Source organism: Semicossyphus pulcher, unplaced genomic scaffold (genome assembly GCF_022749685.1).
Source record: "Semicossyphus pulcher isolate SPU_LCO1_2020_fin unplaced genomic scaffold, fSemPul1.0.p SCAF_25, whole genome shotgun sequence".
In the NCBI taxonomy this organism is placed as follows: Eukaryota; Metazoa; Chordata; class Actinopteri; order Labriformes; family Labridae; genus Semicossyphus; species Semicossyphus pulcher.
The window spans coordinates 7,925,146-7,937,656 of NW_027211699.1; the positions used below are offsets into that span (position 1 = coordinate 7,925,146).

The 12,511-nt window shown below is 43.1% G+C and overlaps 1 protein-coding gene across 1 annotated transcript in view; it reads right to left on the bottom strand.

Moving 5' to 3' along the window:
* ntn1b (netrin 1b) overlaps positions 1 to 12,511 on the bottom strand; it is a 51,222-nt gene that overhangs the window by 3,820 nt on the left and 34,891 nt on the right. Inside the window, exons 3-5 of the mRNA XM_069676362.1 lie at positions 11,723 to 11,872; positions 8,858 to 8,911; positions 5,789 to 5,863 (exon numbers count right to left, since the gene is read on the bottom strand). Of these exons, the coding sequence (XP_069532463.1) occupies positions 5,789 to 5,863; positions 8,858 to 8,911; positions 11,723 to 11,872 (279 nt within the window). The remainder of the gene's footprint in view (positions 1 to 5,788; positions 5,864 to 8,857; positions 8,912 to 11,722; positions 11,873 to 12,511) is intronic.

A 12,511-nucleotide genomic window follows, 5' to 3' on the forward strand; every position in this document is an offset into this window, starting at 1 on the left:
ACATCCATTTTAAAATCAACTTATTTGGAGCATGACACAAGTTAATGAAGGGGTGCTCGATATCACTTGATTTAGCGGGGCTGTGTAAGTTGGACTTACACAGCCTATTACACCGTTTTTGAGCGTGGCATCGATCTGAGGCAGCACACAGATGCAATTGCTTTCTTATAAAACTGCATAAAATGTCAAATTAACCTGCAGTACAAACATAACGCAGAAATTGCTGCAGGTCACTGGTCCATCCACTATTCTCTGACCTTTGACCTTTCTTTGTTGTGCTCTTGAGAGTCCTTCTTATTACAGCAACATTTGGCAAAGCACTCCCTGTGCGAACACATTTATTGAAAGCATGCTCCCTGTGAGGGGCAGAGAAACTCTTTTCCTTCAGGTGGCCAGGCTCACTTTCTTTTATCTAAAGATAAATGTCCAAAAGAGATTTTTTAAAGAAAAATGACACATCTGCTAACAATATAACTTCTGAAACAAGTCCTTTTCAATTGGTCTTTTAGGTGCTAAGCTGGACTGTGAACACTGACAACCTCAGGCGAAATCAAGCTAAACCTGGTAACTATTGGAACCCCACTTGAAACAGATATTTTCATACCAGAGAATGACTAAAGCTCCTCTCGAAGAAAGTCCCCTGCACGGATTCTCTGTCAGACCAGGCAACCATTACTTCATCACAATGATCTTAACAAGAGGCAAACAGCTCTACAGCGACGGAGATAATCTGTGCTTGAGGTAAAGTGCTTTACCTCCTGGGTTTAGCTAGGAATGTGCCATTAACATTTAAGTGTTTGGGGGGTTCAGTAATCAAATCTGGAGAAGACTGGATTAGATGATGGGAAAAACTACATCTAACAATCAGTTACATTTGAACCAACCTTTATTAGTTCTGTCTGGAACTCATTTAATGATTTAACAATTAATGATATGTGTGTTTTTGTTGCACACAGGATAATTCATTGTGGGGGCTGTTCAATACAAAGCTTTGACTATGTGTTAATTTTTTTTATTGTTAAGCACCAAAGCAAACTCCTATATCAGCCTACGTGTTGTCTAATGTTGTAAATTGCACGCCGGCTGTCTACCGTTCATTTAAACATTTGCAGCTAACTGCTTTCTTTGTGTTTTAATTCATGTCACCTTCTTTTTTTAATTTATGATTGAACCAGATTGGACAGCTGTGATAGGCTCCACCTCCCCCACGACCCCAAAGAGGAGAAGTGGTATAAAAGTTTATATATATATATATATATAGTTAGCAAGTAAGCTAAAGTTAGCTGCGGCTCAGCTCGCATCCGAGGTAGCTAACAACAGAGAGACATAGTTTGAACTTTAGTAATTTTACTAGTATTAATGACATTATTGGTTTGTTTTAATTAATAACCTGGTGATTTTTTAATTTATGATTTAACTGGTTAGGATTTTAAGCTAGCCAGCAAGCTAAAGCTAGCAGCAGCTCAGCTTGCAGATGTGCTAGCTCCTTCGAAGAACATCAGAGAGTAATTCTTTTGGACTTGAAACTGCTTTATTCATGCTTTTTTACCATTTTTAATTACATTATCTGTTGTTTTAATAAAGTCTTTTTTTATATTATTTAAGTGAATGAAAGATATTAGTCGGCCAGAAGCTCAGCTCACAGCCAAGCTAGCCCCGCTAAATACTTCAGCGAGACACTGAATCCCACAGGATCGACAGACGGCGCTCGCCCTCGCCCACAGGAAATGTGTCTGATCCGCAGCGGAGCGCTGACCCAAGCAGCTTGATTCACGAGATCATGAAATCGTGGAGAACTACGTTATCGTGCGAGAATTGGGAAATCACGCGATAACATCAACGTTAAACAGAGCAACACACAAACAGTTCAGTTTGCACCTCCGAGGTTGATTATCTGCTCATTTGGAGATCATGCCGTGATTTTTGTGCTTCTTACCATGGCTGAGTACACTACTTCATTAAGAGTGTTCTTTTTTCAAGATTTCAGTGTGTTGCTGTATGCTGTTTTCATGTGTGACGACCTGTTTGGAACGATCTGCTCTGTTCAGCTTGACGCGTGTTTGAAGCGACATCCATCAAAAATAGACCCAGCATGTATCTTTAGCGGAGCAGAGCGGAGAGACGCTTCTGGGACGCACCGGAGACTGACCACGGCGCGTGCTGTGGAATCACGAGCATTGACATGATCGGGCGCGATCAACTCCGGAGGTCGCGCCGGAGACGGATCCTGTGGAATTTGAGGCTTAATTCATCGTTTGTTTTAATAACATACATTTGACATTTATGACATTTAACACACACTGATTTTTCATGTGAAACTGCTTAATTCTGTGTTTTTCTCTGTTATAACCTTTCTCTTTTTTTTTTTTTGTAGAGGATGGAGAAAAAATCCTGTGAATAAATACTGAATGGGCATTTCGATAGTTGGTTCACAGGCTCCTGCATGGCTTTGTACACAATCATACTGCCTGACAATATACCTGCTGAATCAGGGTCTTCTTGACTTTAAGAGTGCCGCCATTCAAAAACGAAATATCCATAATATACGTCCGTCTTACTTCTTTTAAATAGCTAGGTAGGTTAGCCTTTCTCCGCCTCTCTCACTGAAAATGATCGCTTTAGGTGCTCATCAGTCGTCTTCTATTACTGCCAATAATGAAGAGAACTGGAGGAGTGGGCTGTTTGAGTGTGTGTGTCAATGCACGGTGTGAGCAAATTGCACACAATTTCAGAAGAAAGAAGGTTTGTTGGGCTGAGTAGAGCTCACTCTCACAGCCCTGCCATTCATCGCAGCCCTCTCCTTCATCCAGACACAAAAAGGGTGTGTGAGGAGGGGGGAGGAGGGGCCACTATTTGTCTTCCCAGCCACAGAAAAAGTTCCAGGAGAATCGGGATGTGTTTCCGACCTCATGAGCTATCCGGGTTTCTGCTCCCAGAGCCCCGTCCAACTCCACAGCGTGAGAATCCGGCGGAGATATCGCGCTCCTCTCCAGGCCATGGAGACTCGGTTACAGCGTCCAGCCCTTTCATTCTCAAGTATGTTCTCAGTCTGCGCCATGTATTTAAACACACACAAATCCACACACCTTCTGCCACTTGGTTTGAGCTAAATAGACAACAGAGAGAGCCCGAGAGCACAGGGTCAAACCATCGATTACAAAACAGTGTGAGCTGACACTGTTTGGTGAGAGAGACAGTGTGAGATGATCCTGCACTCGCACAATGGCTGCCAACCGAGCCTCCCTCACAGCCAAACCTCCAGCTGGGTTTATCTTCTTTGGGCGGTGTGCTGCGGCTTGACACGGCATGCCACCAACAAGCGAGGGCTAATGAAATTAGAGCTTGGTTAATTACCGTGCTGAGGCCCCTGTCCCCGCTGGTTATCAGCTGAGTGAATGATCAGAGACCTGTTACCCTCGGGTGAGCACAGAGGGGTGTTCAGGGAGGCTGGGGGGTACGCTGCCTTTGAGCACTATCCCGGAGCGTCGGTAAACACACGGCCCTTTGATTCATTGTCCTCCCGGGTGCAAAGAGAGGGAGGGTGCGTGTGTGCAGAGGAGGGTGTCAGGCGAGAATATAATCCCTTTGTGTCCGCCGTCTCCGGAGCTACGGCAGTGATGAAAAACAAAAATTGAATAAACAAAACATATTTCTTTCTCTCCGGGGTGGCAATCCGTCACCGTCTGACTAATTTACCACCTGTTTGTGCGCAGAGGAATGCTCCGTGTCGGCAGAGCGCACAACTGTGTTTAAACAGAGGGCCCCTTCCCGTGACCCCCGGGGGCCCGCAGCAGCACTCACACATGGGGGTTGTGGCCCCTGAAGAACAGAGAGGAGACACTGAAGCCCCACAAAAGCAGGGCGACAGGCCTGAGAAATGAATTAAGAGTGAGGCGGAGGGAGTGCATGCTAAGCGATGATGGCTGCCGCACAGAGGTTCATCTGCTTCCAGACGTTTTATAGGAGCTTCAGAGAGACGCAGCAGGAACCGCTCGCTATGCATGAACCAGCCTGACTGATTTACAGACGCGGGGCCGGGCTCAGCTGTGATGATTAAGATTTAAATCAGGGGAAATATGAATAATGGCTGCTTTTGGCTTCCTAGCTAAACAAATGGGCTGAATTACTCAGCTGTGAGTTTGGCCACATTTCAGTTGGATGCCGTTGAAAGTATAGGAAGAGGAAGCTTCACCAATGTTGTTCTGAATGAGCGACTAGTAAGCCACATTTTTTATTATCAGTCATACGTATATTATCATTATTAAGGTTGTTGCTAATATTTATCATTTTTCTACTATTATTGACATTGCTACTTTACGTCTCTATTTGTTTGTCTCCCTCTGTCCCACTTTCCCAGCCCATCCAGTCGAGGCGGATGTCTGTTCACCAGTGAGTCTGGTTCTGCTCGAGGTTTCTGCCTGTTAAAAGGACGTTTTTCCTGCTACTGTTGCCAAGTACTTCCTCATTGGTGGATTTAGTGTCCACTAACGGCGTTTTTTGCACTGGCAGTTCAGCGTTTCAGCGCTCAACAACACCCTCAGTGTCAGCTGTTTCTCAGTTGAAAATAGTTCAAAGTTTGGAACACTGCGCGCTCGTCAATGTCACTCTTCCTTCGCCAACCAATAAAAATCAAGAAGGGGCGGGACTCACGATGAACTTCTTTGTCAACAACAATGGTGGAGGAGAAGTTTTTTTCCAGGGTACATTTCCCAGGTCTGGAGCTGCAGCTAAAGCCAGGACACGATTCCTTTACATTGCTTTTACATTTTCTTTTGTAAAATTACCTTGAATCAAAGCAAATGTTAAGATAACGGCCGTGTTACTTCCTCATATAGTAAAAATACTTTGTTTCTGCAAATTAGGGCCATGTCTACACGTACACGGGTGTGCCTCCTTCGTTTCCAACAAAAATCCCGTCCACACGGTTATTAAAAATCCCATTCCAAACGAAAACGCAAAAACATAACAGAAACGCTGTCATGAGAACGCCACACCAGCAGGCGGCGATATAACCCGGTGATGCAAAGAAGAAGAAGAAGAATTGTGGCCAGAAAAAATATATCCCGACGCCTTTGTTCCTCAATATAGTAGACGAGTAACTGTACATATATGTGTAAACATGTAAAAAGTCCTGTTGAGCATCACTTTTTATGTCACTTCCGTCATTTTGCAAGGAATGTCGCCTCATTAGTGACGCGTCACCATGGAGATAACGAGCAAAAAACTCTCCACCCTGCTTAGAGTTTTACAAAAGATCCGTTTTCTGTGACCTAAAACGGAGTACGTGTGGACATGGCCTTAATTTCAAGGTATCTGTATTTATCCCCCTCCCACTCCTGTTGTTTGTTTTACACCCTACATTTTAACACAAATATCTGTACTTTTTACTCCTTCCTTTTTCAAAACAGGCACTACTTTAAGTTTAATGAATTGCAAATGAAAAACAGAGAGAGAAAACACCTGTATAAATATGATCCAATCAGCTGTATCAGCAGACAAAATGAGCAATTACACCTGACAGAAAGTTGGCTGACATCATATGCCCTGAAAAAGCCAAGTTTTCTCCGTCCACACATCAAAATAAACCACAAAACCTGTGTTCTTTAGGGGGCAGGACTGTCAGCTTGGTGTGTATGAAGGTAAAGGTGTGTTTTCAGATTAATCTCTGTTAGCAGACGTTGCCTCGGGCTGTGTAAGTGAGCCATCACAGCGCCAGGGTCGGATTAATTGAGACATTTGACCTCTTGACTGCCGGCTGACGTCTGGCAGCAGACAAGCCTGCACTCACCGTAGTCTTTTTTACAGTATTTCTTCATAGTGATCTTCATCTTCCCCTTGGAGGCTTTGCAGTGAGATTCACAATCTGGAGAAAAAAAGAGAGAAAGAGGCAAAGTTAGATCCTCAATTTCTAATAAATAAATTGTGTTCCAGCATCATCAGCTAAATTTGGTCCCTTGCGTCACATTATTTGTGCCCCTGGGGTCTCCAAGATGCCTTAAAGGGCCACTGTGAGACAGATTCCAGCTTACACAACTCCTCCTGTGTCTGTCAACACACTCCTCCCAACGTTTCCACTCCGGCTCGCTCCCTCGTCAGTGTCCTGGCATGCATTGTGTGCGCTCTGAGGGCTGCAGAGGTCACCCGTGTACAAAAGAAGGCCACAAGGGGGGATTAACTAGTGACCTGCAAGAAATTAGCAGAGACCTTTCGCCGCGTCTGAGCCTCATGTGGAGAGAGAGTGGAAAACCAAACGCTAGCTGAGACTAAATGCCCTGTGGCCCCCGGAGAAACAAGCTCACAGACTTTTGATTAATGCCTCAGCGGCGTCACTTTTACACCAGCGCATGTGCACCTGGGGGAGCACGCCAAAATGCTTTATCGATGGCCGCCGCTCTGTCACCTCGCCAGGTATGTTTTTAAACGAGCGAGCTGGTGGTGCGACCGGAGGGCAAACTGAAAATTGAAATCATTTGTTCCCTCCACTTTCTTCTGACTGACACAAATTGGAACCAGATCATCTCTGAGTGTCGCCCCCCCTCCCGCTCCGCCTCTCCCAGAGCAATAAGCCTTGTGCTTTTTTTTTCTGGGGGGGGGTGGGAAAGCTGGGCAGTGTGAAGAGAAAGGAGGGGGCAGTTGAGAGAGAGAGGGGACCTTTCAGCTTGCCTGAATATGGACAAACTTCATTATTTCTTCCAGCCCTCTGTCCAGTCTTCCCCTTTCTTCCCCATTATACTCCGTGTGAATGAGGTTGCCTGGGTAATGATTGAGGAAGAAAAAAACGCCCCTCTCCTCCCTCTCAAAAAAAAAAAAAGAGAGGTTTGGGACGTGGGATGAGGATTGAATTCATGTATGTAGAGAAAGCATTTCTGCTGGAATGCCTGGCTGCTTTCTGCGGCGGCGGGAGAAATAAGAAAAGAGGAAATCCCAAAGTAAATGAATTTGACGAGTCCATATCAAGCACGCCTGATTTCCATGTAAATGAAGTGCAGAGGGTGGGGGGCCTCTTTATCTCCCGCTGGCCCCTGGGGGCCTGTATCATACATCCTTTGATAGCTGACGTGTCCCATTAGCCCCTTAGCGCGATCGCCGCAGTGGGCCATTACACTCTCAGCTCTCATTAAGGTCCAATCTCCCGCTGCGAGGACAAACGCCCCCTTTGTGCGTCTCTGCAGCAGTAACACGTTCATCCTGCGGGGTCCCAGGGGAACACACTGCTCCTAATTTGGAGGGAGGTGACTGTGTGGAGTTCCTGACAGGAGTCCAAACTCCACACAGCCTCGGCGGGCACTATAGTAGGAAGTGGGACTCACAACAAAGCTGAATGAAGTCAGTGGCGCCACTTTCTACAGGCACTGATCGATGAGGAGCAGTGACTCAGCCTATTCAACCAAACCTGCATCATGGTGGAAACAAACTGATGTATTGTAATCTAAAACATACAGAGGCAACACGTTTGACCCTGCTTGGAGCTCAGTGTAAGGTCAAGCAGGAGGACTGTACATTTCATTCATTCATTCTTTGATTCATCTCTCTCTCTGTGGGGCTTTTCATTACTCTGACATTTCTTTAAGGAAGAGGCGCGAGGGTGAAGCGATAATTACCATATTTTAAAACTATTTCAAAACTTTACAGCATCTTTTTTTTAGATAGACCCAATCGAATATTAGTGGTATATATTTTGTTTTATATTTTAATCATTTACTCGTCCTTTTAAATCTTTTATTTACAAATCAGTTTTACTTGAATTTGCGCTATCGACACAAACGTTCACTACGGAGCCGAGTGTGTATGTTGATATTTGTGCAATAAGAAACAAACTAGAGCTTTGTATGATGCACTTTGTCGCTCAATTATCCCCGGCACATTATGTTGTTATATTTTCTGTGCTTCATGACTACACAAAGACGCCAAGATGGAGTCTAACCACCAGTGACTTGGCACATTTCTCATCCTTATAATGTGATGGAAGTCTTTGTAAAGTAACACTGAATACCAACAAAACAAAAATGATGTGCTTTTCTAGGTCAAAGGGGACAGTTGATGGTTAGCAGATTTTCATTTGAACACTTTACTCTATCTTTTCATTATCATATCCATAGTCTTAAAAAAAAACCCACTGCGGGTGAAATTTGGTGTCATCTATAGAAAGAAATTATGTTTTTCAAGCTACATTTTTATCAGTAATATTCTTTACATGCATGCTGCCTCATCTTCACTGAAAATGTTGCACTCAGTGTACCACACGGCACTGCAGTTTGTCTCTGGCTCACGTTTCCGCACTTTTTTTATAACCAAATAAAAGTTAAATCAAAATTAAGAATAGTCAGTGTTTATTTGCTCTTATGAATAATCATCTCCACCAGCCAGCCAGAGACTGAAATCGTCACCACTAAACCTGCAAGTAAATATTTTTGTTGCACACGGTCTAATGTCAGCGGTCCAACACGGACACCCTCCTCAGAGCACAGGAACAAAAGGGTCGGCCAGGGCTTCACTGTTCGCTCAGCGGGCCTTGATTGAAATACAAACTGGTGCAAATGAAGCATGTAATCAGATTAGGGTTGAAACCCGGGGGAGGCTGCTTGGCAGGCTGGGGATACCGACAACCAGGCCACAGGGAGCACTGGAGAAATATCTGGAGTTTACATCAGCTGCAGACGGACCTCAACGACGGGTGTTTAGTCGAGGAGTAAAACCATGAGAGGATGGAAAAACTTGTGTTTAAATGTGAGCGTTAAATTTTATGAAGGAGAAGTTATTAAAATCTTTAATTGAAGGCCACAAAACATTTAAACCAAGAGATATTTAGTTTATTTTATTGTTTTAAAATCAGTCAAACGTGTCTTGTGCTGCTCACCTGACGGCTCCTCGTAGCTGCTGTATGTTGCTGTCGGAGATGCTACCGGGATCTCTGCGTTGAAGAGAGAGACAGATACAGATTTTACATTTTCGTCAAAACGCTAAATATAGACTTAAACTCATGAGGAAAAAAAGTAGCTTAAATCCTGGTCATTCTCATTAGAAGATCACTTTCCCCAATGTGAAAATCTCTGCTCTATGCAGTCACCCTCACTTTGGGAAGCTCAGATGTTGTATTCTAGCTTGTAGGACGTACAAACTTCTGGCAATCATTAAGTTGTTTATAAATTGCTCTGCAAGCAACTAAAAATACAATGAACAGTTAATTTCAACTAAAACAATACATTTATCAAACCATTAGCTGATGTTAGACAACAGCCAAAGTTAGCATTTAACCACTTACAAAATAATATTAGCTTTAGCAAGAAAGAGGCTGAAAGCTAATATTACTGTTGGGTTCTGATTAACAAAAGGAAAGGCCTTGCTAACGTAATGTTTGCTAATACTAACATTCAACGTATGATAGATTTAAACAATACAATAGGGATGGCGTAATGTTGGCGATTGTTCTTCTTGGCTAATATAACGTTAACTTAGCTTGTTGTAGCTAATGGGTTATCAAATATGTTGTTTTAACTTCAAATATGTTCGATGTCTCCAGATTTTCAAAATAAAAACAATATTTTTCACAACCAGTTAGCTACGGTCAGAAAACAGCTAACATTAGCATTCACTCACTATCTAGATAAGATTAGTGTTAGCAAGAAAGAGGCTACATAATAGGGAAGGCCTAGCTAACGTGATGTTTTGCTAGGAATTTTCTTCCTGGCCAACATAACGTTAACTAGTAAGTGGTTGAATGCTATCTGCTGTGGTGTAACAAACTAATATTGTTGTTTTAACTTGAAATATGTCCCAATGTTCCTCCGAAGTTTCAATGTCCAGAGTCTTTTCAGTTCCTCAGTTATCAAGAAGTTGTGTAATTACAATGATTTGAGAATATACAGGAACCATAAATGTATGCGCCTTAAAACCTGTAACACATAAGTACAACATCTAAGGCAGCTTTCCACCCTGAGCGTGACACCAGAGGAAAATGGCAGCCGTGTGAATATGATGAATGGGATATCTTGTTAATGCAAGCCGACTCTGATGCCCAGATGTGCTGAAAAAAAAGTCAATCATGAGTGCGAGTTTCCTATTAATGTTACGCTCCCTCCTGATTGTGGTAAAGACAGCCAAGGCCGACGGTCTTGTTAAAGCGAGAGCTGGCAGGAAGTTACATCCAACAAAAATTTTATATCACACTATTAAAACAAAAACACATTATATAAAAAAATATACAAGATTTCAAATATATTCTTTTCTTCAAAAACCTCATTTCCTCCAACTTTTACACCACATTTGTTTCCTTCTCACAAAAATTGAACAAATCCTGTTCCAGCAGGTCCGCAGGTTTGAATTATCTTTGTGGACTCTGGCCAAACACATCACTCCGATTCTCCTCAGACACCATGTCCAATTTTCACATAGACTTTATCAGGATCTCAGTAGAATAGTGGACAATTGTAAGTGTGTACTCTTATCTTATCTGTTCATGCCAGCCAGCTACTTCATGCTCCTAGCTAAAGCAGCTCCAAGCTAACCCATCTCTGTTTGTGTGAGTCGTTGGCATTTATTGCCGAGGGCCTGGAATCTGCGCGCGGCAGATACGGCCAATAAACATATCAGCCATCATTCCCCCGGACTGGTTCTGTGGATTTATTGTGAGACGAACCGCTAGTGTTGTTTAAGGCACACATGGCCATGTTAGACGAGCTGTAATGGTCTGTTTATCCTGGATCCAATTTAAACAGCCCAGTATCTAACCACCATATCTTAGAAATAATATGAGATGAGTGTGACTCATGAATTAATGCATAACAAGCATGTCCTGTCCTTTTCGGGTCTCGGATCCCTTTAGCTATTGCTAATGGAGTCCAGGAATCAAAGCTAACCGGGCTGAAGGAATAGTCACCGATGTAATTTACTAATATAAGCATTTTGCAATTAATTAATTCTAACAGAGCTATGTGCTTGTGGGAGGAAGCTTTAAATAAACTGACCCACAAATTACCACTTGACCGATAGCAAGGGAACTGCTGGATGGAGAATCATACAGGGAGGAGGCTATTGTAGCTAATAAAAACTTCTATTTACTGCCTTTCAGTATTAACTGTTCCACTATAGACTAAAAGGTTGCATTTCATTATAAGAGAGGAGTTGCTGGTACAACAGCTTTGGAATAAATTTCTTTATTGTCTCATTTAGCCAACAAGCTAAACTCGTTTGTTAACATAGCTTACTTACTGTTAGCTGTTTGCTGACTGAGCGTTAGCAGGGTTTTAGCCTATTTTAAATTTTCAGTACATTTGTATTGAACAAAATGATGGACGAAATAATAGGAAGAACTACACAGAACGGTTGAGACTCAACAGAGAAGGTTTTGGAGTAATAGTGACGGACTAGCATAGATAACTAGCATGTAACTCCCAGCTAGAGTTCGCTAACTATAGCCCTGTGAGTGGTTGGTATGTTGCCAAACTTCTACAAGCAAATATTTCATAAAGACGTGAATATTCATTTTGTTGAGCTACTTTCTGCTGACTGATCCTGAAGTTTGTCTGAATACAAACGACTGAGCTAGATCAAGTTTAAAACCAAATTAGTTTTAGCTTTCAGCCGTAGCTGAGTTTTATAATTTAGAAAGAGTTATAATTTCCAACAAAGTGTTTTGTTAACAGTCAGTGATGCATTTTTTTCGTTCCATGTGAATATCTTCTCCAGAACACAATAAAAACCAGGGTGTAAAGGTTATCCTTACTGATGCAGGGGGCGATGGGGGAGCGGCTCTGCTGGTAGCCCTTTGCACAGCGGTTGCAGGTGATTCCCGTCACACCGTCCTTGCAGGGGCATTGGCCTGTTGTCTGGTTACACGTCTTCCCTGCTGCTCCAACTGGATGGCAATCACATGCTGCAGAGGGACGTAAAAGAAGGCAAAGGAACGTCAAGATATATCTCCAATGCAGATGGATTTACAAAAGTCACAGTCACATTTGGGCGAGTTCAAATATTTCAACTCGAGCAACAACTTTGCTTGAAGCTGTGTTGTCAAATATATCCTTGCAATTAAATCACAATCTTTTTCAGGTTCATGCCACTGCAGTGAGCCAGAGTGCAGCCTCTGTGTGACTTACAGTAAAACTTCACAGAAACAGACGAATAGGCGTTCCTCAGCCGAAACGGACCACCCGTAGTTGGTAGAAAAATCTCCTCAGGAGGATGTAATGAATCAAGTAATTATGGCGACTGTTTTTGTGGACATTTCTGGAGGGGCGAATTTTCACTTCACGTTTGATTTGAACACACCCAAGTAATCCTGCCGTTAAACTCACACGAGTAGCGCAATGCTAATTTTTTTTTATTCGCTTTTAGTCTGAACCAATGGTTATATATAAAGATGGATGTCTCCTTCTACTCTCATTGTACGAAAGTAAAGCCAAAACACCACTCGAGGCGGGCACTGCCATCTTGCGCTGGTGTTGCCTTTTGGAGCCAGAGCTGCACAGTAGAGATCGGCAGAAGGCCGCCGTAGCCACTTCCGCTAACCAAA